This window comes from Thunnus albacares, chromosome 1, assembly GCF_914725855.1.
Source record: "Thunnus albacares chromosome 1, fThuAlb1.1, whole genome shotgun sequence".
NCBI lineage: Eukaryota > Metazoa > Chordata > Actinopteri > Scombriformes > Scombridae > Thunnus > Thunnus albacares.
This window is the reverse complement of record NC_058106.1, coordinates 1,472,572-1,499,980: the sequence shown is the minus strand read 5'-3', so window position 1 is coordinate 1,499,980 and position 27,409 is coordinate 1,472,572. Positions and strand designations below refer to the sequence as shown.

Sequence of the window (27,409 nt, the reverse complement as noted above, 5' to 3'; positions counted from 1 at the left end):
TGGCCAATTCTGAATTTCTTAGGCAATACTGATATTGATATTTGAGAGTTACAAAATCTGATATTGATATACAGAGCAATATTTGATTTATGTAAAGAAAAGTTTGACATTTTGGGAAACATGCTTTAGATTTATATAGATGAGAAGATTGACACCACTCTCACTTCTGAATGCTAGGTATGAAGCTACAGCCAGCAGCTGGTCAGCTTAGCTTGGCACAAAGACAGTAAACAGGAGTACACAGCTAGCCTGACTCTGTCTTAAGGTAACAAAATGCTGTCTCTGATAGTGGCCTGCCAACCTCATGGTGATGCGCAGACTCCAGGAAGTTACTTGTCTGGCCTAGAAATAGTCTGGCACATGACTACTTGTAAAACCACAACCTGACATTTTTAAAGTGCTCATTTCAATAGATCTTTAAAGGACTTCCTCACCAGTTTTCTACCATATCTTTCTGTGCCTGTCATAGACTTGTATGTTTATAGACAAAAATTATTATTTGAAATGTTCACCATCCCAAATCATACACCTGATGATGACACTTCCCTGTGGCAGTCCTGTGCATTAAGGCTTCACTCACCAGTACTTGGCACAGAGCTGGTAGGAGGCAGCATGGTAGAGCAGCAGGGTGTTGCTGTGGTTGTCCAGGGTCCAGACTGCCTCCTCTCCCCACAGACTGAAGCTGGTGGTCATGGATACAATGGAGGACGGTGGGCTGTAGGGTTCCAGCCTTCGAACTGCCTGAAGACTCATACAGTCGATCACCAGCACACCCGGACCGTTGGAGTACCATAACTGACAAACACGTGGACAGGATAAACACAGGATGATGGAGTGTCAACTCAGTGTCCATAATGTGAAGACTTGGGTTTGACTGATGATCTGATGCTCTTTTACTTGGCAATATTCTACATGACTTATCAAACATGACGTAATGATCGATACATTTCTGACCCATTATCTGCTCACCTGGGAGCCGCTGCTGACCAGAGCCATGCTCATGACTGCGTAGGGTCTCTGCCTGGGATCGGAGTCCTTCAGACCAAACACTGTCTTGTTGAACGTGTGGGAACACAGGTAGGTGTCCCCCTCCAGAGGAAGGTCCTCCACCAAGCTGTACACTGCTACCAGGCCATCAGACATCCCAGCAAACACTCTGGCCAGGCTCTTAACAAGTAGAGAAGAGAAATATTTTTACATTTAGATTTGAATAATCAAATAATGAAAATAATTAAATGTTGTTTCCGAGGCCTGTTCACTCTTGGAGAGTCTGACGTTGTAGTGCTACACAATGAGGACTGGGACCTGTATTCACAAGACATCCTCAGTCAAAAAGCAGCTCCTGACTGGCTGAGTTAGCAGAAACTTGTAACACCATTCTCATTTTGGCTTCAGCAGTTTGACGTTTTTTTTATGTTCTTTGTGTTTCCCTACAGTTTTTCCTTGCTGAGCCACAGCAGAGGGGTATATCTTGGTAGTTGCATTGCCTAGAAAAACGTCAGCAATAAACCCACAACAACCAAGACAAATGCACAAAAATATACCAACTTGATTAGTCTACCTCAGATTATTAAAGTCTCATATCAGCTTCAGATTTGAATGCATTTCTGCACAGAATGTGGACAGCAGATTTTGTCTTTCATCTCATCTCTCTTAGTGTAGTTGCTCAAAGATCTTCTCACAGCCAGTATGGACAGAAGGTCCAACAGCAACTTCAATCAACTGCTGTTTTGATGATTTTATCAATAGGAGTAAACCGAATACTTGCAGCAAACATTGTGCAATAACAATTCATGCTTAAATTATATCACACCACCCTTCTAACATCTGGATTCCACCAGCTACACTTCAAACAGTACCCAGGGTGCACACCAGGTATGTGTAGATGGGTAACAGGACAGGAGGTCAGAGGTTAGAGAGGGAGCAGCAATACAGACCATAAAACAACTTTTCCAACAAAGGCATTGTTTGGTACCTGACTCTCACAGTCATGCTACTGGCAGTAGGATGTTTTAGGGCCATTACAAGTGGCAGGTAAGCTATTAGCACACTGTTATTACTGGCTGTACTAAAACTGTGGACATCCCACTTGTCAGCTTCTCCATGCCTTCACTTTAATGAAAACTAATGCCAAGGAATTCAGAAGAGATTGAGACATCTTCATGCCAAATTTCACTGTTCAATCTAAATCATAGGCACTTGTTGACATGTTATGAGATAATTAGTGGCTTCTGTTGTGTAAATTTACACAAATTATCAATTTTAAGGAACAAATCAAACTGATTTGGGAAACAAATAACTAAATTATGTGCAGAAATGATTGCACATTTATCCCAAAAGCTGCAAAACTTGTAGAATTTTGGGTTCAGTCAGCCAACTTACATGGAATAGATTATTATGTTATGTAGAGTATGCACAGCATTATCTTTGGTGTCTAGGTTCTGACCTTGTTGCTTCTCACAAGGAAACATGGACTTCAGCACAGCAGGGAGTGGGGAGTGACAATACTAACTAGGGATGCACAACATTATCGGCATGTCATCGGTATTGTCCAATAAAAGCTCTAGAATGAAATATTGGCATCGGCCATTTCTGCCGATTATGAGAGGCCGATTTCTTGCATTCTCCTCTGCCGCGTGACTGTGCTTCCCCATATAATAGCAGAGGCTAGCTGGCTGTACTTCCCTCCAGCCATGCTGCGGCTACCGCTCCGCTAGCCTCTCAGCTAACGTTAGCCCTGGCTCTCCATGTGGATCCAACCAGAGCACTGAGCCCCAGTTTGTTATTCAAATTACAGTGGGAAGATGCAGTGAATCTGACGGGCAGCTTGAGTGAAGTGGAGCCTGCGGAGGAAACACTGGGACCGTCAGAGTGAAACAGTCCCTCGAAGAACTGCTATGTTTGGCTGCACAGATAGGAAACACTTTGGGTGACAGGATGTACCCATAGATGTACCACTCTGTTTGGAAAAAAAAAAATCTTCTCTTTTGGTTTATAACAGCATTTGGCAACCAGCGTATTAGGTGCATTATCGCCACCTTCTGCTCCGGACTTTGGACCAGAGATTAAATCCTACACATTAATCCTGTCTGTCTAATAAACTCAAAGAAAACTCTACTGCTCCACTGACTTGGCAGGTTCATTAAAGTTTTAATGCTGAGCTCCTGAACTCCAGTCTTCCTAAGTTCTTCCTTCATATATTGTCTTTCTTGATCATACTTAGTACAATCTATGCTGGCATGCACAATAGTCTCCTCAGCCAGCTGGAAAAAAATATGTGTATGTATTGGTATCGGCATCAGCAATCTGCCAGGTAAACAGAGCCTACAGGTGGATGCTGGGGTAGAGGTGGGGCTTTTGAAATGCTGTATGAACAGCAGCAACAACAGCAACAGCAACAGCAGCAAGCAACAGCATAACTTGAGTGGTGTGGCAGAAGACATGCAGCAACGTGTGAGCAGAGCACTGACGGCTTCAGTGCACTGCCATGATTAAAAGGGTGCTTTGATTAGATGTTACAGTGAATAAACAGGTGACCTTCCAGTCACAAAAACCTGATTTTCTGCCTCAGAGTACTGAGGTGGTGGTGAATGACAGCACACTCATGTGTTTGTGTGTGTGTGTTATGTTGAGACATGGACTGACCTCCTCTCCTGCTGGAACAGGAAACAGGCAGGTGATGATGGCTGGACAGGAGAACTGTTTCTGCGGTTGACTGAGTGGACACATGTCCTTCAGACTGTAGATGAACACCTCCTGCTCCTATCATACAAACACACAAAGAAATTTTTTAACAATAATGAAAACAATTTCCTTCTATAAGGATGTTTCATCTAGAAACTTCCACCGTCACGATTCTCAAGGTTCACACTCTTTCAAAACCAGACTTCGAGATGTTCAGATAGATATCAATCTCATGTCTTTGTGACTCCATGACTAAAACTTCATGTATAAACAAAGACAGAAATATGGAGATGCATTATTTTCGTCAGATTTGTGCGATAAAGTGCATACTCATGGTTCTGTCTTATCAATCTCAGTCACTGTGGAGCTGGGAGCAAGTGCATGAGCCTCATTTCCACTCCAATTAGCCATAAATAGATGTAGATGCATAATGTAATCAGCTGTTTGCCTTCTGCTCTACATTGGAGCTGTCAGTGAAACAAAGGGAAATAAGAAAGGGAAATAAGAAGTGCAGTTTCACTGATTGTGTTGCATTGGTGAGGTTCTCCAACAGAGCCAATAATTCTTTGTCATCGTTTAGTGTAAAGAGCAGGGTGCTTTACTCTTATATCATCATAACTAAATGTGTCAGATTATAGAAACTTCTTATGGGTAAGTCCGCGTCAATTCATCACACTTTTGGACTGTATTGTCATAGATATTAATGAAAATTGGCATGCTGATTGGGTCATATAAGAAACCAGTGGAACCGAAATTGCACGTGTCTCAGACAACTATTAAGGGAGATGTGGGTTAACAAAGTTTGAACTAATTAGCGTGCCTCTGTGACTTTGACTTACCATATCTCCCTTAATATAGGTCATAAGAGAAATAGTTCTCATATTGTTTTAAAGCTCTTTTCCAGCTCTTTATTTTACTTTCTACCACGTTAACCCCAAAATTAATGGTAACAGTGTTATGAGTAATTATTATCTTGGAAGTTAAATTTAAAAATAAAAACCTATTTTTTGCAGTCATCAACACCTCCAGAAAGTTTTGTCTTTGGTTTTTGAGTCGTTGCTGAGATGTCATTACTTATCTGAAGAGGAATCACATCACTAATTCTTACAATGTTGATGAACAGCAGTTATTTATCAATGCATGGTCAGGCACATGCAAAATTACAATGCACTACTTTCTTGATGGGCTCCCAGGCCACTGGATAGTGTGCTAAAAGAAATACAACATTGGTGGAATCATGAATTTGAAGATAAATGTTAATTCAATTTAACTGCAAAAGTACTCTTACCTCACTGTTTGAATGTTGAGGTGGTAATGAAGTTAGGAAGCAGTGGCTACACTCTCAAATTGTGCTCCTTCAGAGCCTTTGATGCAGCAAGTGTGTCTTTGCTTGACATTGTGTATGTCCATCCTGTTGCTATCACAGGTTCAACTACCAGTAGCACATCCTGGTGGTCCATCACAAGTGTATCAGGGTGATATAGGAATGTGTACGATGGAGAGTAAGAGATTAAAGAGTATGGTCTAGACCTGCTCTATGTTGAAAGTGCCCTGAGATGACTTTTCTTGTGATTTGGCGCTATATAAATAAATTGAATTGAATTGAATTAAATTGAGATGGTCCATGACAATGCAGAAAGTTCAATCTCAATTCTGCAGTGCTGGGCATCATCTCTTCAACACATTCCAGCCACTACTCATTATCATATGCAACCGCAATGTAACCTTTGATGCTCACAAGGTCCAGTGATTCCTTATGTGAGCACACCCTTTCAATCCTGCTTTCCGAGTACGCTGAAAAGGGTCTGTCATCCACTTTCTCAGCTGACGATGGATGAAAACTATGTAATTTCAGAGTACTCTGAAAAAAGGGAGATATGGCGAGTCAAATCCACAGAGGCACGCTAATTAATTCAAACTCTGTTTCCCACATTTCCCTTAATAGCGATCCAAGACACGTGCAATTTTGGTTCCATGGGTTACTTATATGACCAAATCAGCATGCCAAGTTTCATTAATATCTATGACGATGCGGTCCAAAAGTGTGATAAATTGACCCGCACTTACCCATGTGTCTTTTCAGTCAGACATTATTTAAAAGGCACTTATCTGAGGATCAGTATTGCCCCTTTATGTTATCCCTTCACACTGTAATTTTTTTGGGAAGCTAAGGTATTCCAGGTTTTCCAGGAGGTGCACAAAACATGGTTCAAGCCATGGTGGCTATTCTCATCCTAAGTTTGTGGAAGAGTTGCCAGACAACAGGTGTACAGCCAAGTCATCTTACATGAACTATAAGCTGAACCATTACTGTGTTATGTAAATAGAAATCAAATAGAAAAGATATTTATTTGCATGAAAATGGTGAATGTGATTCCGGTGGTGTGTACCTCAGTGGCCATCCACAGGGTGTTACCCATCTTCATCTGACAGCTTATCTTGCTGCCTGGACAGGACATCCTCTTCACCTCTACCTGGCCCTTCTCCACATTCACCACACTGTAGTTCCTAAACAACACACACAACAATACACAGATATCACCACACACATGCTGTGATTCTAGCTGCTTTAGATAAACCCCCAGAAGACTGTACACTCACATTGTAGATTTAAAGGAAAAATCATTTTTTTGTTACAGCCTGGGTCTTACTTTCCTTGTTTTGCCATGTATTTGGTCATGTCATGATAACATTTTTATCACTTTCATTGCTGAGATGTGGTGATGCAGCAGCTCTGCTAGAACAGCTTCACCTGGGAGTGCATTAGAGTGACACAGCAACACACATTTTTATCTGAACTACTATGTTGGAAGCTTCTTCACTGACTCCTAGTTTTAGCTCTTCCTCTTCCCCCTCTTTCAGTTTACTGACAGTTTTCAAACAGGTAAATAGAGCATGCCTGCCCTCATCTGGTAAGGAGTGAGGTGCACCATCTTAGTGTGGGTGAAATACATCCTCTGCTCTTAGAGCAGAGGATGTATTTTAATGTATCTGTGTTAACATGGAGATTGTTTAAATAACTGGAGATGCTTTCTACAGCCAGTTCTCAGGTCCTAAGGTCTAGTGAGGGGCAGCGGGAGAATCGGGGGAGGGGAGGTAATGGGTTCTTGACACAGTGAAAGATTTAATGACAGGAGGAGGGTCTCTACAGGAGCCAGCAGCAGTCATAACACCAACTGTATGAAGGGATGGAAGCTGCTCTTATTGTACATAGATTAACCTGGAATCCTGCTGCCGCACACAGAAAACAATAGAGCTATTACATCGGACACCTAGGGGGCATTTCAGTCAAGAGTCTGTGTGTGGGATTACTGTGGTGTTTAAGTCAAGTCAAGTAAATTTTATTTATATAGTGCCAAATCACAACAGAAGTTATATCAGGGCACTTTTCACATAGAGCAGGTCTAGACTGTACTCTTTAATTTACAGAGATTCAGCATTCAATCATGAGCAAACACTTGGCAACAGCGGAAGGAAAAACAGCCCTTTAATAGGAAGAAAGCGCGAGCAGAACCCGGCTCTAGGTGGGCGGCCATCTGCCTTGACTGGTTGGGTTGAGAGAGAAAGAGGGAGGGGGAGACGGGACAGAGAGAAAGAGCGAAGCACAGCAACAATAATGATAACAATGACAACAATAATTAAAGCTGCAACTAGCGATGATTGGGCCCTTGCACCTTTGTGCACGTCGGGGTGCACCAAAGTTGAAGTGCGAGCAACACATGTTGTGGAGCAACAAGATGCAGCATTTACTAGAGGGCAACATACATGGATATACATTTCCCTGAATATTGGACATTGCATGTAGGAGACAGCTATCATTCCCTTTGTCCACAATGTGGTGCTAGAAAACAGGCACTAAATGTACATTATTTAGCCTTTTCCATACATGTGCTGGCTTGGCTTGACTTGGTTTGACTCGGTGTGTAAGCCCAGCACAGCAGAGATTTCCATCTCCATTAAAACAGGGCTACCCTCTTTAAGGTGAGTCTTTTAAGTGATGACATGCCTGTCTTGACTCAAATAGCAGCGGATTGTATACATCATGGCTGTGACTAATGGTCAAAATCTCTGCTGTAAAATGGTGGATAGACAAATTTAATTTCCCATAAATTCTTTACAAAAAAAGTTCACCGTTATTTTGTTATTTAAAAACTTTTAATATGCAGCAGCAGCATCACAAAATGTTTTCATCTGCAGTAACTTAATACAGCTCTGATACGACTGAAAGCCATTAGGAAACAGTAAAATAAATCTTCAAACCACAGATATTCAGTTAGAAGCTACAAAAGTACTGAGAGAATGTCTAAAAACGTCTTTCTCTCTGGTCTTCAACACAGACGTGTTGAGACTCGCAACACAGCTTGTTTGAGGGGGGGAGAAGCGGGGGTTGTCATGGGTGGGCCGTGGTCAGCAAGACATATTGGTACCCCCTTTGAGGCGGGTCAGACACACTTTTGCTGGACTCTGGAGATGGCAAATCTCAGGCACAACTTGGCGCAGTAAAACTGGTACTGGAAATGCAAATCAACGTGGCATGGTTTGAGTCAGTGCAGCCAAAAGTGCCTATATTTTGCTGTATATCAAATGTACACCACACACTTTAAATTTCATGTAAATCAAAGGAATTTTGTCACATAAGGCTTGCTTCCTGTTGCCAGTAGATGGTGCTACACAAGTGGGTCATTAATGCAGCAATACAAATGGTGAAAGTCATCTGACATACATATGCATTGTCATGAATATCTGATGTTGCACAAAGGAGTTAAATACCACTTCCTGTGTCCTCCACTATGTGGTGCTAGAGAGCACCCACCAATTACATGTCAATTTGCCATATATTATGTGTAGACCACACCTTGTAAATTCCATGTAGATTGGATGTTGTTTGTCACATAACACTGTCTTACTGTTTTCTGTAGGTGGCGCTATGACTATGACACAATATTGACATGTAGATGTGTTCAGCTCTGGACTGGATGCATGATAAAAATTGTGGGCAGAATGGAAAAAGTCCAATGGAGTTGCTACAACTTCCTGTTGCATTGTGAATTTATTGGCACGCCACGTCAAGGTCAGCATTTTGATAACTTTTTAGCGCACGTCTTAAGATGACACCAACCGAATTTGAAGTCAGTTGGGTCAAATCTGTAGGAAGACTTCCTTAAAATACAATGCCTGCAAACAGCAATAATTGCAAAGTTAATTCAAAGTGGCTGACTTCCTCTAGAACTTAGAGTATTGCTCCAAGAGGCTTTTTTGTGCATCTGGAAATGATAGATATGCCACCCAATTTTGTTAATCTACGTCAAATTTAAAGGTGAGGGCTTTGATTTTGAAATACTGTAGGGGGCACTATCGAGCCATGTTGCCACATCTCAGCCCAAGACCCATATCATTTGTCAAGTCACACCAGTTCTGATGGATGTGCAAACTTTCGTGAGTTTTTAAGCACCCCTTGCACCTCAAAAATGCTAAAAGTAGTAAGGGGGCGCTATAGAGCCAATGTGTCACACCCAATCCCATTTGTCATATCAAATCAAAATACTTACTAGTACAAACATACGTGCAAGTTTCTGCGCATCCTAAAGGCCTCAAATATGTTTGTAAAATGAAAAATGAAATTTTGTGCACAAATTTTCCTATCTGGTGAAAAAATTCCCCCCAAATTTTTTCTGGGTAGAATGATAAGAGAAATGATGCCTCTGAATTTCATGAAATTAACAGCGACTTTGTTCCAAAATGGCCACTGACTTCCTGTTGTTGTAGGTGGTGCTATGACTGTGACTCAATATTGATATGTAGATGGGTTCAGGCCTGGACATTTATCAAACATATGACATTTGGAGCATATTGGATAAAGTCTAGTGGAGTTCCTGTTTCATGTTGAGACATGCAAATTGACCGGCACGCCATATCAAGGGCGTTCCACAAAAACTCATGATTTTGATTACGTTTCATTGCAAAGATCTTAAGATGACACCCACCAAATTTGAAGTCGGTTGGTTCAAATCTCTAGGAGGAGTTCATTAAAATACAATGCCTTCAAATGGCAAAAACGGAGCGAAAATTGCAAAGTTGATTCAAAATGGCTGACTTCCTGTTGGACTTCGGATATGGCTTCAAGAAGCTTTTTTGTGCGTATGGAAATGATACATGTGCCAACCAAATTTCATTCACCTACACCAAATCTAAAGGGAGATTCTTCTAATTTGAAATTTTGTAGGGGGCACCCTTGAGCCATTTTGCCACACTCATGTCCAAGACACATAAAATATTAAACTTTACACCACTTCTGATGAATGTGCAAAGTTTCATAAGTTTTCAAGCAAATTTAGTCCCTAAAACTGTGTTTCTTTGGGGAAAAAAAAATCAAAGCTGCAAGCAGCGATGATCGGGCCCTCTCACCTTTGTATAATTCCAGGTGCGCCACAGTCAAAGTGCTTTTATTGCAGGCATGCAGATGGGTTCAGGACCGGGCTCTTATCGGACATTGCACAGAGGAGTTAAATATCACTTCCTGTGTCCACTATGTGGCGCTAGAGAACACCAACAATTATGTGTTGCTGTATATCATGTGTTGACCACAGCATGTAAATTTCATGTAAATCAGATGATGTTTTTCATATCAGCCTGACTTCCTGTTGTCAGTAGGTGGCCCTAATGCAGATGTGTTCTGGTCTGGACTCCAATCAAACATATGAAATGTGGGGCAGATTTGACAAAGTCCAGTGGAGTTACAACAACTTCCTTTTTCATGTTGAAACATGCAAATTTATGTGCACACCATGTCAAGGCCATTCTGTGAAAAGTCAAGATTTTGATAACTTTTCATCACAAAGGTCTTGAGATGACACCAAATTTGAGGTCAGTCAGGTCAAATCTGTAAGAGGAGTTTGTTCAAGTACAATGCCTGCAAATGGCAAAAACTGCACAAAAATTGCATGTGAAATTCAAAATGGCTTTTCTGTGCATCTGGACAAGATAAATGTGTCTACCAAGTTTCGTTCATCTACGTCATTTTTAAAGGTATGGGCTTTGACTTTGAAATATTCTAGGTGGCGCCCTCGAGTCATTTTACCACACCCAAGCCCAAGACCCATATCTGACATTTAAGTACCTCCCTTCTGACACATGTGTCAAGTTTTGTGAGTTTTCAAACATCCCGAGCCCCTCAAAAACAGCTTCCTGTTTCATGGCGAATAATGCATCACCATGGCAACAGCTTTTGATGAAAACTCAAAAGCTTCGCTACTTAGCATCATCAATGTCTTTCAACTTAGCTGACCAAATTTTAGGTGGATCTGGTTAACCTGCTAGGACTAGTTAGTAAAAGTATATGGCCTATAACTTCCTGTTGCAAGTAGGTGGCGCTATTACTGTGACTCAATATTGGCCTGAACATGTCTTCAGACTGGGACTGTTACCAAGTGTATGAAATTGTGGAAAGATCTGACCATGTGGAGTGGAGTTACAACAATTTCTTTTTCAACGGCAAAACAACCTTTACAATGTAGCATCAAGGTCTAAAGACTTTTCTGACCAAATTTGAGGTGGATATGTTCAACCTGCTAGGCAGAAATTGTAAAAGTACAGCACCTGTAACTTCGTTGGGCCCCTGGGACTTTCATGCTCAGGCCCTAAATATGACTAATGATGAAGCATCTGAGTGTGTGCTGTAAGATTTATATGTCTGCATGTATTGTATATGCACTCATAAAAAAGCTTTTGTGAAGGTAAAGAGAGCCTAAATACACCTTGAGATACTGAACTTCCAAATGAAAATCAGACACTTTTGTAGACCCCTCAAGTCCTGGGAGAAAGTCATCACTATAGGAAGGTCTTAGAAAAGTGAAGTCATCCTCCTCCCAGTTAATGATCAGGAGGATGAGGCTGGGCTGAGGGTAAACAGGTCACTACTGCCTAGACTGAAGGACTACGTGCTGTGTACAGCACATGAACCCTTAATATATTATTGTTGTAAGAATGAAGAAATACCTGCAACAATACTGCAATTCAATAAAAATCATCAGCATCAGTACAACTACACCAAATCATATTAAATGTGGATCACACTCACAAGACCAAATCTGATTTTTAATAAAACTATAATATCAGCTTATGTAAGACAGGGTTTGATCCTCAGAATCTGGATAAATCGAGTAATTTTCCCCTTCTGTCCAATTCAGTGACATTTCTTAGGTGAGCCAGACCTCTAAAAAACGAGACTGTAACATATTGATTACATCTTTTCTACCACAACAATCAAATGTTACATATTGAAAAAACCTGCACTCACATTAGGACATGTTTTTGAAGAAGGAAAAAAATCAAGGAATCATGCAATCAGCATTTTTTCATGCAATAACACAAATAAAAGCAGTTATTAGCAGACTAAAGAGTTGAAACCAACCTGTCTTCCTTGCCTCCATCCCAGAAGACAGCACTGTATCCCTGCAGCTGGGACAGGAAGAGCTGCGAGTGGCTATCACAGGACAACACATACCTGAGGCAGGGGAAGCTGGGCTCCTGCATCTGTCTCACACACTGCATGGCCACCGGCCTCTGCGGGTACACACTGAATGTCATTGAAATGGACTTAAACTGGTGGTGCAACAATTGTACCGCTAGTTCATAAAACAGAAACATTATTGCATCACACGTACCTCTGAGGGATATTTAATAGTCAAAAACAATACAACTGATATACAGTAGTAGTTCATCTATACTGTCCAGTGTATATTTGTTGGATTTTTCCCCAGTAGTATTTCAATTTGGAATGGTTAATTCCTGCTGCATGGCAGCCCCTGTATTATCTGCTAATACTACTGTCGTCTTTTGGAATACTGAAGACAGGAGCCTGCCAGCAAGGAGCTAAACTGGCAGTTTTCACTAACTGATACTGCTCACAAAGTCCCATGTGACATGGGCATGATCTCTCACAATCTTTCCAAATGCAAACATGACCAGTTTTTATTTTTCGTTTGAACACAACACCAAGGTGCAGGTAATGACCTTGGGTCTTAGTATTGGTGGATGAGAATTTTTTCTAATGTCTTTTTATGGGTCTGTTAAGTAAATCAGTCTATTTCCTACAAAGCAGAGCAAACAGGGACCTGTTTAGATTGACTACTGTGTCGGCAAAAAAACTGACTTTTCATGGAAGATTTGCTGATGCTTTATTATTTCCCTACAAATTTATATTATTATTGTTTTGCCTTAAAGAGCGAAAAAAGCTTCCAGCTCTCTATATTTCAGGGTTTCTTCCAGAAAGGTTGTTAGGCCTGGTGTATACATGGTGTTCGGGCATTCACTGATTACATTACTTGCCCACTACCTACTGTTGTTTTGCTTTTTTTTATAGAAATAAAACCCATTTAGTTCATTTTCACATATTAGCACCCACGTTCATTGAATAAAAAACCCTTTGAAAAGAACTCTTTTGAAAAGACTTTGTAAAATACTAAGTGTGTTATTAATACTTAGTCGGATGACGGACATTACAATTATAAACTGAAAGTGTCTCTTCCGTGCCAATCCACAGAGTGAGATTTCTGTCCTCCCTCTTCTCCTCTGCTGTAAACACACATAGCTGTTAGTGAGCAGCTGCTATCATGTTTCCTTGGGTCTTGGTGCTTGTTTTCTACTGGGTGGCAAGCAAGACACAAGAACTTGGCTTGGGTCTTGAGGAGTTGTAGCATGTATTCACCGACAAATAGCCTGAACTGTACACACACTACACTGTTCACAGCTATACTGCTAACTTCATACTGTCTGCTCTGGTTGCCGCAGCCTCACCGTCACACACATGCTCTGTCTCGCTCAACTGTACACTCACTATGCACTGACCTATTCCTCAAATGAACTATGCTACTTGTATAACATCTTAGTTTAGAGAACATCTTAAAACATATTTAAAGAAATTCCCCAATGCTTAGTTAGGCCTGGCGGGGCTCAACTCAGGCCTGGTGGGCCACTGAGCTTACAATACACTGGCGAAAACCCTGATATTTGAAAGCCACCAGGATCAACTAACTCAAAAACTGCTACACACATTATGGTGAGTTGTTTTAATAAGAAAACACTACTTATTTTTCTTTTTCTTATATTTTTCTTTCCTTATTTGAACTTTGTGAGTGGATGCAAACAGAACAGAGCTGATCAATCCGGTTCCTTGCAGTGTTAACAAGCAGGGAGCCTCACCTTTTCAGGCTTGGTGTCCCAGCATTCTGTCAGCAGGCTGTGGAGGCAATAGAACTGAACCTCCTCTGGACTGCCCAGCACTGGCCGGATGCCTTTGGAGAGCTTCTTGGCTATCTGAAGCTGGTGGTGTCCCAATGCTGGCCTCTGCCCAGACAGCAGCTCATATAGCACCATACCATAGGAAAACATGTCCACCTTAAGGCAGTGATGATGGGAGAAAACACAGCAGGCATCAAGGTCAGGTTTCAGAGTTACATCTGAGGAGGTTATTAGGAGCAATATCACACATGAAATACACCTTGCCAATAGCCTTGGATTTAAATGAGTGTGTGGGTGGAGGTATGTTATGTAATGCATGTCAGGAATTTGGATACAATGGATAGTAAGTAAGTAAACTTACATCACGTCATTGAACAGTTTTCTCTGCTCGCTGACATGCTGCGATAAGTTTATTGTGTCATTTCTGGTTGCCGACGGTGTTTACTGATAGCGTTTTTGCTGCTTTTAACTCAGTTAGTTTTGCTATATTCTTCATTCCTGTGGATAATTACTCGTACATTAAAATTTAAGCTAGTTCTGCTCAAGCTCTCTCCTTCTTTTCTCACTAATCTCACAATTGTTAGTTACTAGTTAGCTTAGCAGCTAACTTACCTTAGCAGTTAGTGATGGCTTCTCTCTCTCCCTCACTCTCCTGCTCAGTTAAAGTTAGCGTCACCAATGACCATAGTCAAATGTATTCCTGGGGCCAGAGGGGGTGACACAGAATCAAATTTAAAACTGCTGGCTACGGATAAATGTAAATATGGCTGACTTTTCTAGTAAACAAAAACCATGACAACCCAGAGTTGAGTCCAGGAGGCCGAGCTGCAGTCCTACATGCTTCTCTGTGCTTCCATTAGAGCAGTTACCCACCCAAAACCACATAGAAACTGTGTCTGTCCCCTGACCACTTAAATCAATTAAATCTAAAGTAAACAGAAGAGGATTCATCCATAAAAATCTAACAAAAATTAACACCTCTGCAATAGTACAACAAAATAGGAGAACTTAATATGGACTCTTAAACATTAGATCTCACCTAAAGCCGTAGTAGTAAACGATCTAATCTCAGATTATCATATTGCTTTATTTTGACTTACTGAAACCTGGGTGTGTCATGAAGAATATGTTAGCCTAAATGAATCCACTCCTCCCAGTCATAATGATACTCAAATTGCTCGAGACACCAGCCAAGGGGGTGGAGTTGCAGCCATTTTCAACTCAAGCCTAATAATCAACCCTAGACCTGAATTGAATTATACTTCATTTGAAAGCCTTGTTCTTAGTCTTTCACACTCAACCTGGAAAACTTTACAGTACTTAGTACAGATAAAGTAATTATAGTAGGTGACTTAAATATTCATGTGGATGTTGATAATGATAGTCTTAGCACTGTGTTTATCTCATTATTAGGCTCAACTGGCTTCTTTCAGAGTGTAAATAAACCCACTCACTGTATGAACTATACCCTAGACTGTGTTCTGACTTATGGCATCAAAATTGAACATTTAATAGTTTTTCCACAAAATCCAATTTTATCAAACCATTACTTAATATATTTTGAATTCCTATCTCTGGACTATACACCATTAGACAAAGATATCTTCACTTCATGTCTATCTGATAGTGCTGTAGCTAAATTTAAGGAAGCAATTCCATCAGTACTGAATTCAATGTCATGTCTCAATACAACAGAGGACTCTTATGCTAATTTTAGTCCCTCCTAAATTGATAATCTTGTTGATAGTGCCACAGGCTCATTGCGAATGACACTCGACTCCATCATCCCTTTAAAAAGGAAGATAATAAAACATAAGAGGTTAGCTCCATGGTATAACTCCCAAACCCACAAATTAAAGTAAACATCGTGAAAATTTTAAAGGACATGGTGTTCCACCAAACTGGAAACATCTCACTTAGTCTGGCAAGATAGTCTTAAAACATACAGAAAAGCGCTCTGTAATGCCACAGCCGCGCATTACTCATTAATAATAGAGGAGAATAAAAACAGCCCTAGGTTCCTTTTCAGCACTTTGGCCAGGCTGACAAAGAGTCATAATTCTATTGATCCATGTGTTCCTATAGCTCTCAGTAGTTACGACTTCATGAACGTCTTTAATGATAAAATTCTAACTATTAAAGACAAAATTCATCACCTCCTGCCCTCAAAAGGCACTGATTTATCTACAAACACAGGAACCTTAGAAATTGACCTTCATGTACTAACTTCAACAATTTCTTAATTTAAACCATCAACCTGTCTCTTGGACTCCATCCCAATTAGGCTGCGTAAAGAAGTCTTACCCTTAGTTAGCACCTCTTTACTAGATATCATCAATCTGTCTTTAGTAACAGGCTATATACCATAGTCCTTTAAAGTAGCTGTAATTAAACCCTTTCTTAAAAAGTCTACTCTACTACTCTAAGATCCTTGAGAAAGCAATAGCCAATCAGTTACGTAACTTTCTACATAACATTAGTTGATTTGGGGATTTTCAGTCAGGATTTAGAGTGCATCATAGTACAGAGACAGCACTGGTGAAAGTTAAAAGTAATTTCCTAATTGCATCAGACAAAGGACTTTTCTCTTTACTTGTCTTGTTAGATCTTAGTGCTGCATTTGACACCATTGATCATCACATCCTATTACAGAGACTAAAACATTTAATTGGCATAAAAGGAACTACATTAAGCTGGTTTAAATCCTATTTATCAGATCAATTTCAGTCTGTAAACGATGAATCCTTCATGCACACAAAAGTTAGACATGGAGTTCCACAAGGTTCTGTGCTTGGACCAATAATATTCACCTTATATATGCTTCCTTTAGGTAATATTATTCTGAAACACTATAAATTTTCATTATGCAGAAGATACCCAATTATATTTATCAGTGAAGCCAGATGAAACCAATCAGTTAACTAAACTCCAAGCACGCTTTAAGGATATAAAGACCTGGATGACCTGCAATTTTCTGCTACTAAACTCAGACAAAACTGAAGTTATTGTGCTTGGCCCTAAACACCTTAGAAACACATTATCTAATGATATAGCTACCCTAGATGGCATTGCCCTGGCCTCCAGCACGACCATACGGAATCTGGGAGTTATCTTTGATCAGGATATGTCCTTTAACTGCCATATAAAACAAATTCCAAGGACTGCCTTTTTTCACTCATGTAATATTGCAAAAATCAGGCATATCCTGTCTCAAAAAGATGCAGAAAAACTAGTCCACGCATTTTTTACTTCTAGGCTGGATTACTGCAATTCTTTATTATAAGGCTGCCCTAAGAAGTCTCTAAAGACTCTCCAGCTGCTCCAGAATGCAGCTGCATGTGTACTGACAAAAACTAGGAAGAGAGATCATATTTCTCCCATTTTAGCTTCACTGCATTGGCTTCCTGTAAAATCCAGAATATAATTTAAAATCCTTCTCCTCACCCACAAAGCCCTTAATGGTCAGGCACCATCATATCTTAAAGAGCTCATAGTACCCTATTATCCCACTAGAACACTGCGCTCCCAGAATGCATGCTTACTTGTGGTTCCTACAGTCTCCAAAAGTAGAATGGAAGGCAGAGCCTTCAGCTATCAGGCTCCTCTCTTGTGGGACCATCTTCCAGATTCCATCCGGGGTGCAGGCACCCTCACTATATGTAAGAGTAGGCTTAAAACTTTCCTTTTTGATAAAGTTTATGGTTAGGGCCAGCCAGGCTCGCTTTAGACCAGCCCTTAGTTATGCTGCTATACGCCTAGACTGCCGGGGGACTTCCCATGATGCACTGATCCTGTCTTCTCCTCCTCCTCTCCATTTGCATGCATTCATGTACCATAATGCTTGTTACTAACTTGGCTTCTTCCCCAGAGTTTTTGTGCTTTCCCGTCTCACGGGAAAATCCAGAGTCAGGGTTGTGGACATCAAGAGGCATAGCTGCGGGGATGGTGGAGTGGTCCTGTGGGTTTCCTGCCTTGACACCTTCTCCTACTATTATTGCAATTATTATTACTAGTCATATCTCAGTGTTTCCCCTGTATTCATTCAGTGCACTGCCGCTGCAAAATTATGAGCGCCACTGCTAAAATTTCAGACGATCATTAATATCAACGGGCTACTAATGATTTTCACTTGCACACTGTACGAGCACAATAACACCCTACGTCATTGTGGATTTTTTTTAGTTATCCTCCCTCTCTTCGTTCTTCAAAAGACATCTACATGAAAGGTACAAGAGTAGTGTAGCTCCGTTAAAGAATAAGTCTGTGCATGTATGTCTGTAAATGTGCGTGTGTAGTTGCTCGGGTGCAGAGAGCGAGCAGCAGAAATGTGACGTGAATGTGAGCAGAGCAGAGGAAAAGTTTAGCAGTAAGTTGTCAATCTGGCAGTAAATGTACAGTACAGGCTGTATGTCAATTAATAAATGCTGCAGCTCCTCGAGTCAAAGAAAATACTCATCTATTGAAGGGGGTTAGCCCAGAAGTTAGCAACAACTTTATGAGGCTCACTTAAGGAGGACTGACTTTTAAGGTGGACCAGCAATTCTCAGTGTGTCAATCTCAGATATGTCTCTCAATGATTGACACATACTCCACAGACACAACTCTGGCTTATCCTGGCCTCCTCTTATCCTCTGCAGCTCATTCATCTCATCCTTGAAACTCATCTGAAGACAAAAATACCCGAGTGGATTCCTGTCTCTGACTGGTCACAGACAGTGAGTGGGGGACTCGGCCCTTGTGAGAATTCCCAGAAAAACTGTAGAGACACAATGCCAAAAGCACTCAACTACTTCTGTGGTGACATCACTTAGTAGTGACTCCAGATATGCTTGAGGTCTGTGGTATGCTATGGCATCACAGGGGCTATGGAAAACAAAGGCATAATAATATAAGGAGAGAGTCTTACTGGCCTCAATTTGACTAGTCTAGAACATTTTTCACTCTATATTTGTCTACGGCTTTTATCCTCACCAGAAGAAAACAGACACTACAGCATATCCATCCTTGTTGAATTGCATATCTGAAATTCATGTACCTAAAACCTTGACAAGGCGGCAATAGAGCCAGTTGCATATTTCCTCCCAACACATGAACACAGACGCTATATCAGTGCCACTGTGGGCGGCTTATGGGGTGGCATCTACAAATTGGAAGATTGGCGGTATGATTCCTGGCTCCTCCAGTCCGCATGTCGATGTGTCCTTGGGCAAGACACTTAACCCCAATGGCTGTGCCATCAGTGTGTGAATGTGTGTGAATGATTAGATTTCCTCTGATGGGCAGGTTGGGACCTTGCATGGTAGCCTCTGTACCCATTCAGCGTATGAATGTGTGTGAATGGGTGAATGTGATTCGTAGTGTAAAAAGTGCTTTGAGTAGTTAGAAGACTAGAAAGGCGCTATACAAGTACAGTCCATTTACCATTTACTGAAACCACAAACACCCCAATGAATATAGACTTGAAAATCATCCCCTTTTTAAGGTCACTGTGATCAGAAAGTTTTTAACAAGATTAGACACTATTCACAAACTATTTAGAAAAATTGACAGTCTGAAAGTGAAACAAATATTACAGCATTAAACTGTAAATGTATTTGATAAAACCAGACCTTTCTACTAACCAAGACCTGGGCTGGGTCCAAATTATGGTAAAATTATGGAGTCTAGGTACAATTGTGTTGTATTGCAACAGGTCTCAAGTGTGTGTATCAATATGTCTAATACCCGGATGAATCTGAGAAGACTCTCTTATCTTTTACAGTGTAGTCACACTATGAGGGGAACTCATGGCCAGTGGGCAGGAGGAATAATAACAGCAATCAGTGACTTTTTCAACACACATATAGCTTGTGAGTATGGTATTAAGATTCACTTGAAACAATCCAGAACTTTTAACTAGTTTCTGAGCTTTAAATTAAGCCCTACTGAGCAGCAGCAGTAAAAAAGTGATCATGTGATATGCACTCAGCCAATCATAGGATTCACATGTTGTTTCGACTCTCATGTTACCTTTATTTCACAACAACATTAACAAATTAAAACCCCTCCTGTATTCAAAGAACCAAGTTATCTGGATGATATTTAACAGGATTATTTTAGCTAGTTGACATTATGTTAACCTATATTAGTTAAACCAGGTTTGAAGAGTAAAGCCGTGGTAGCACATTAAGGGAAGTGCAGATTATATTATATAATATAACCTCAGAAAGTCTTTTCATCTAATAGGAAAAATCTGTTATCAAACACTGTTTTTACACAGACTACACTTCATTACATTATAGTTACAATAAAACAAGCCATGTTGTAACAGCTTTCTAGCAGTGTTACTGTATATTGCCCAGATCCTCAACTGACAAATACTTACACATGTTCCATTTCTTGCCAAGATAGTTGCAGCTGGCAAGCACGTCAACAGCCAGGAAGCTGCTTTTCATTTATTTTTATTATTTTCATTATTTTCTTAATTCCTTTTCCACTCTCCACTACCATCATTTATTCTCTTTACTCTTTACCCTTGTCTGCATCTCAATAGAATAGTTCAACCTCATCAAAAAATGAAATTAATGCCCAGGAGAGGGGTGAAGGCATGATTGGCTGGGGCCAGCAGACTCTGTGGGTGATGAACAGAGGTAAAGGCCTGCAGAGATTTCTCTCTATTCTTTGAAAGGTTTCTCTATAATAGCCGGGGCTGGTAAGCAAGTAAGTCGGCAAGTAAGACTATGGGTACATCCCAAGTCTCTTATTTTAAATTTCCTCGCTCCTTGCTTGAACCGGAAGTCATTCTGGTCCACCATTTTGACAAGTGTCCCGAGTCTCTTATTTCTGCTCCAAGGTGCGAGGAGCGAGGAGGGATCTCTGAGGAGCTATGAGCGAGAGCAGGCTTCATGGAAGTCTTTTACGGGCCAACATGCCCCCTTATTGGATGTCAGTTATTGATTGGACACTGCAACTGATCGGACTGATCTGATACATCACAATGTCACAATGCAGTTTCATACCGGAGTGGAGGCAGATTACAGATTAGACTCAAGTGTATCACTCCCGAGTATTATATGTGTTTTTTGATTCATCATCTAGTTAAAATTCTGTACTAATTGTTGGTGTGATCAACATAAGAACCATAAACAACTTTCTTCATTAATTAGAAAGATTTTTCTTTTCATGATCTGTTATTTCCTCCATTAACTGTTATTACGGATCAAATTAAAGTCAGGGAGAGTCTGTCTGTCAGCAAGAAACACATTTTAAACACATTTATATTTTACATCATTTGTTGTCATATCCATCCAGTCACATGTGAGGATGAAAATTCCTGAGTGTTGGGTTTGATATGAGTTACATCATTTCAATTGTCCCTTAAACATTTAGCCTAATAAACTATTTTCATTGTTCAAAAGACACTCTTATTCCGGGTTACTAAATAATGAAATCACAATCAGAATATCAGACTAAAAAAAATAATAAATAATATGAACACATTCTGCCAGTAGAAATGGTTCATGTGCCTTTGAGCAGGACACAGTACACAGTATCAATACAGAATGCAAGTTTTTAATTCATGTGTAGGTGTTTGTTAAACAGGAGAGAAAACACTGCTGCTCTGTCAATGATAACCGCACCTTTACTAGTATTAGCACAGTGTAAATGTGTGCAGACACAAACTCAAAAGTCTCTACAGCTGTTAAAGCCAACTGACAGCTGATCAGCTGTTAAAACTGACTGATAGCTGATCAGCTGTGATCAGCTGCCGGCATCATCAGAAACGGACCTTGCTTCACGTGATGCTTCAGAGGAAAGGACGTCTCATGTCTCTAATAACAAATTTCCTCATTTCCTCTCTCCTATCTTGGTTTCCTTGTGTCTCTCTGTGCATCCACAGTGGGAGAGACTAAGATGCAAGGAAGGACGCAAGTGACGGAAACGTGGATGAAATTTAGGACACTTGGGATGCACCCAGTAAACAAGTAAGCCAGTAAACAAGTAAGTAAGGAAGTAAGCCAGTAAGTAAGCAAGTAAGACAGTAAGCAAGTAAACAAGTAAGTAAGTAAGATCTTAAGCAAGAAGGTAAGTCAGTCAGTAATTAAGTCAGTAAGTACATTTTTGTGGAGGCACAACAACCAGCGCAAGCAGCATTACAAATATTTGGTGTTTTCCTAAGCACGAAATTGCCCATCTGTGTGGAATTTTGGTGAAAACTGTGCATAGGTTGGAGGAGAGGAACAAACAGGTGGGAGGTTCATGCAAATGAAGCACAGCAAAGCAAGTCACATTATCCTCTGATCAATATTCACCTTCATCTAGTCCTTTTGCACTTTGTGCTGCAAAAGCGCTTGTGGGCTCAAGACCTACCACCTTGTACTTGTAGCACTTGTGCAGTTAAAATAGTCTGTAAAGCTAGTTATGCTCTGAGTATGTTACATTAACTGATGCAATGATCAGTCGATTAACCGATTTAGTCAACTAAAAAAAAGTTAAACAACAACAATTTTATAAATTGACTCATCATTTAGGTTATTTAACAATTATTGAAGATGTCTAACTCTGGTTCCCTCCTCTCCAATGTAAGGAGGTGATATGATGAGATATCTCTGAATATCAAAGATTAATCAATAATGAGTAAGAGTAATTCTTAGCTGCAGTTGCAGACCAAGTCCTAGCCCTTATCCATGCTAGGTTCTGATATCGAACCTTGGCACTTTTATGGTACAGACTGGAATGTGTTTGTCAAGAACCAACCGATGCTAGCATCAAATGTCTTTTCAGATTTTTCTTTGATTAGATATTTCCTGATTTTTATCAAATCTTGCCGATTTTAGGCTATTTTATAAATGAAAACTTTTATTGCTGCTTGCATTTAGACAACTTTTAACATTTGAGAACACGCTTCTTTGTTAGATAAAAAAAGTGTTTTGTAGAAATACATGTTTATATTCTACAAAGTAAGGTATTGAAAAAGGTATTGAAAAATTTCAATGATACTAAGTCCTAGATTGCAATCAGTTTTTGTGCGGATGCAAAGGTAGTCACTAGTGCAGCTATGGTAAAACCTGCATGCTTTCCTTCCTCCTTTCCCATTAAAGCAAACATATGGCACTAATCAGACAGTAAGGCAACATGCTACAGGGAGGAAGTAGCCAGTCAAAACAATCATCCCGCTAACTGTAAATCATCTGCAGCGACATATAAAATAAACATTAAGGCATGTGCAACTCTTTCACTCCTAACACTTTCCACCCAAACAGAAAACCACAGGTCAGCAGATCAGAGTCCAGATGAATTTCTACTGCAGTATGGGACTCCCCCATACTGTGCAATACAGTATACTGCAGTTAGTGGATCAAACAACTTTAAGCACTTAGGTGATCTCCTCCTATTATTTGTTCAACATGTGTCCCACTTTAAGAACAAGTGCCTCTATTAAGACCTTAAGATATGGTGGCCATAACAGACATTCCTTTGGGAAAAAACCCCTCTCGAGTTTGTTTTGAGAAAATCCTTCCTTCAGTTTGGAATGCAGACCATGAGAGGCATGAACATAAACTAAATAAAATGTCTCATGGAGGAGAGGGCCATCATTAATATTTTGTCACTAATATCAAACAGGATGTCCACCATCTCAACCACGGTCTCATCTGGGTCATGTATATATATAATAAGATATATAATATATAATAACATATAAAGAAACACAATGATTTTGATATTATTTATAATTATATTACATTCATTTGGCAGGGGCATTTGTTCAAAGCCACATAGAAATATGTGAATTCAAACTGTACGAGGAAAACTAATGCAGCATCCAAAGTGCAAAAAGGTTCATCAGCTGGGAAGCATGAATGTGTTGAGTAAATTTCACGGCAATCTGCCTATTATGGTATGACATTTTATGTGTACAAATGGTATATACATGTTTTATTCTGATCATGGTGTTAGAGGAAAGAACAGGGATTCATTAATTCATTTATTATATTCTGATATTAAACAATAGTCAATAATACAGTCAATAAAAAACTAAGTAAGTAAGTAACAGCGTCCTGCATCTCAATATTGACTCTGTATTAATATGCTACTTCATATCTCTGTATTGTAACATACATCTCCCTGTGTATTATATATATTATATATATATTATTATATATAAGACACTAGTTCCCAAATAGCCACCATTACATTGGTATTTTCAGACCATCATTGACATCAAACATTGACATTAAAGCAGAAACCTTGTATCGATGTAATCTTTAATACTGGCCAACAATAAGCAGTATAGCTTAGCTCAGTCACTGCAGGTCTGAATATTCCTCAGCCTTACATATTCCACATATGGTTAACTCTATCTCAATCTATGAAAACTCAGTCCAGCACCTTGCTGTACAGGACACATTATTACATATTTGCTTGAATGTATAGTGGCACTATTATAGTAAGAACATGGGTCTGGTAATTTTACTCTTGTTGATTATTTAAAAAAAAGATGTTTTTCATTAATTAAGTTTGGAATAAAAGTGCTAAATAAATCCAGCCATTTACCTTCCTCATTGTATATCCTTATCTTTTTTGTTTTGTGATTTCTTTGACCAGGCTGCTGTAACACTATAATTAAGCAATATTGCACTTTAGTGATGTGGTCAGGAATGAGGCGCATCACTGTCATGCCAACGATGATGATAAAGCACACCCTTGAGTGTAATATTGAGCTATTTTTTTTTGCTAGTGTTATATCTGTTTCCATGGAAATACATGGGGTATGACTAATACCTGGAAAACAATCACTCGGGTCAGTAGACTCCTATGTAATGAAACCAGTTTACTACTCCAGCAAGTAGGCTGACCCCTAGTAACAACCGAGCAACAGAGATGATTTCTAATCCCTGTTGAGTCAGGTAGCCAAATTGAGCTAATGCTTTCAAGAGATTGTGGGATTTCCCAAACTGAATAAATACCACACATATAAACACAAATCTGCTTTGGAAGCTCAATCTTGTAACAAAGATATCTGCTGAAAAAAATTATTTTTCCATGGACAGATTTAACTACTACGTCCGTAGCTACTACTACTTCACAGACATTTTTAAGCTAGTAGCTCTGTGTCACTGTCTCACCACCACAGCTGATGGAGGATGCCAGAGTGGGAGCTGAGATATACTCTCACCTGACGGGAAAATGGTCAAGTCTTGTTGTGTATGGGGGTGCCAGGTAATGATAAAGAGTGGAGAAGGGTTTGGGTTTTTCAGTGTGCGTGTGTGTGTGTGTAACTCGTCTCACAGTTTCAGAGTTCAATCCACTTGGAAAAAGGATCTGTTTTGTTTTCACTACGACCCCAAATCAGTTCAGTTCAATCCAATTTCACAAACATAAAAGAAAGACAACTCAAAAGTCCGCTCTGGGTTTTACTGCTAATCCCCACAACACAAAACAAACCAACAACGCTAGCAAAGCAACATATTACTTAAAATAAGCACAGCAGGAACATCAGATAACTCAAATCAACTGCCAGTTGTCTACCCAGAAGTGATCGTTAGCGCAACATCACGGTGTATAGTTCTAATGAATAGTGGAGTAATATTTTTAGTTTGAGCTTGGCTAGGTGTGCTGTCATGCTGATTTGATCACGTTCTAAATGCAGTGTTTCCCCTATAATTATACAGGCCTGGGCCACGAGGCCAACAAGAACCCTTGCCAGGCCAAAAAAATGTTTTTTTCAATGCCAATAATAACGTCAAATATCCATTCATTTGGAAATCAATAGTGTTTGGGAGCCTCTGTGCAGTGCTGTTCCTAAACGTGAGTTAACCTCTGTGTCGTTGCCTGGGAAACTGTTGATAGTGTACCTCCTTTTAAGGAAAAGGGCAGTGTGTATTTTGCACACATAGCATGAGAGGTTACGTGAGAAAGCCAGCGGCAGGAAAGTCATGGTGAATGCGAGCAGAGCAGAGGAATAGATTAATAGTAAGTTGTCAATCTGGCAGTACATGTATAGTACAGTGCACAGTATGTCAATTAATAAATGCTGCAGCTTGTCAAGACCAAGAAAAGTCACGTCTGTTGTTCCCCCAACTGCTGGAAAATGAAGAGGGTTAGCTCCAAAGTTAGCAATAATGGGTTAGCGTAACCTGCAGATGCTAAACAGAGAAATAGAGAATGGAGAAATGTGTGGTTGCCGAGTCTCCTGAGTTTTATTCTGCGCACAGTACCTTCTCATCATATACGATGCCTGGTCGGATCTCAGGAGCCTGGTAACCCGGTGTGCCCTCAACCCCCAATGCGCCCTCATGGAAGGATTGTCGTGAAATGCCATAATCAGACAGTTTAATGTTGACTGGATCCTTAACCTGCAATGAGGCAAGCTGAATTACTATTTATGATTAAAACAGTAAGTCTGCCTGGTGTCATGGCTTTGTGGAAATTCACATACAGACCTCCAGAGACCACACCAGGATGTTGTCAGATTTGAGGTCACAGAAGATGATGCTCTTTCTGTGAAGGTATGCCAGCCCTGCTGCTATTTGATAAGCTACTCTGAATGTTAACATGTGACCAAGGGGCATGTACCTGGAGCCTGCAAAGACAAAGCATAGCTTCATGTTCTATGAACACACAGAAATACAGGGTTCGACACCAACCTCAAGTGGGATATCACATGAAGAAGATCCTAATACATGCCTTTGCCTTTATGCTTCTCCTCCAGCACAGTGTTGAGGCTGCCCAGGGGGGCTAACTGCAGGGCGAAGCAGAGTGGATGGATGCTGATGCCTACCAGGGAGACAATGCAGGGATGCTGCAGAGAGTGCAACATACTGGCCTCCTGGCGAAATTCAGAGAAGCTTCGACAAGCATCAGCTGACTGCAGGTGTTTCACCATGGTGTCTGAGGCAAAGAAAAGAGGAACGAGTGCACCATGGTTAAAACTTACTGTCAAATGGGATAAGCAGAGCCTAGGTCTGTGCCCACAAGGGATGCTCCAGGAGCTCATATTGAGCTTCTCAAGTCTATATTCTCTACTCCATCTGTGTCTTCCTTTTGCTATCCACAACTGTGGTGGCTCATGTGTCTCTGTGTAAATATGACATGGGAAATGATGGAGAGGTGAAATCAAGTTGACAGTTCAGTAAAATTTCAAATTGTAGTTGCATTTAATGTCAAAAATGCAAATGTAGTAAAAAAGGTCCATTGACAGTCATGTCAGGAGAAGCAAAGGTGTAACTAATAGCATGAATGATGGCTCTGTCTGTTTACAGTAGGTGACCTAAAAAGCCATCGCAGTGCACCTGACTGTACAATACAATAATTCCCTGTCACTGGAACAGGGTTGCATACACAAGAAGGAGAGACACTGCAAAGAACAGTTAGATAAAGATAGTTTTTAATTTTTTAATTCCACCACCAGTATAGGTTACATGTCTATGTAATACAAATAAGGCTGCCAAATCTTTAAGAAGGAGTTATATGCATTTTATAGTCTATAGGAGATCTTTTCAAAAGG

At 40.2% G+C, this 27,409-nt stretch overlaps 1 protein-coding gene across 3 annotated transcripts in view; it reads right to left on the bottom strand.

Annotated features, from left to right (window-relative positions):
• The window catches only part of lrrk1 (leucine-rich repeat kinase 1), a 164,577-nt gene that overhangs the window by 7,499 nt on the left and 129,669 nt on the right, over positions 1–27,409 (bottom strand). For all 3 annotated transcript variants that reach the window (XM_044345163.1, XM_044343906.1, XM_044344439.1), the window contains 9 exons: positions 26,590–26,793; positions 26,346–26,485; positions 26,121–26,258; positions 13,885–14,079; positions 12,095–12,246; positions 6,075–6,192; positions 3,646–3,762; positions 970–1,167; positions 581–795 (listed from right to left, as the gene is read on the bottom strand). In XM_044345163.1, the coding sequence (XP_044201098.1) occupies positions 581–795; positions 970–1,167; positions 3,646–3,762; positions 6,075–6,192; positions 12,095–12,246; positions 13,885–14,079; positions 26,121–26,258; positions 26,346–26,485; positions 26,590–26,793 (1,477 nt within the window). The remainder of the gene's footprint in view (positions 1–580; positions 796–969; positions 1,168–3,645; positions 3,763–6,074; positions 6,193–12,094; positions 12,247–13,884; positions 14,080–26,120; positions 26,259–26,345; positions 26,486–26,589; positions 26,794–27,409) is intronic.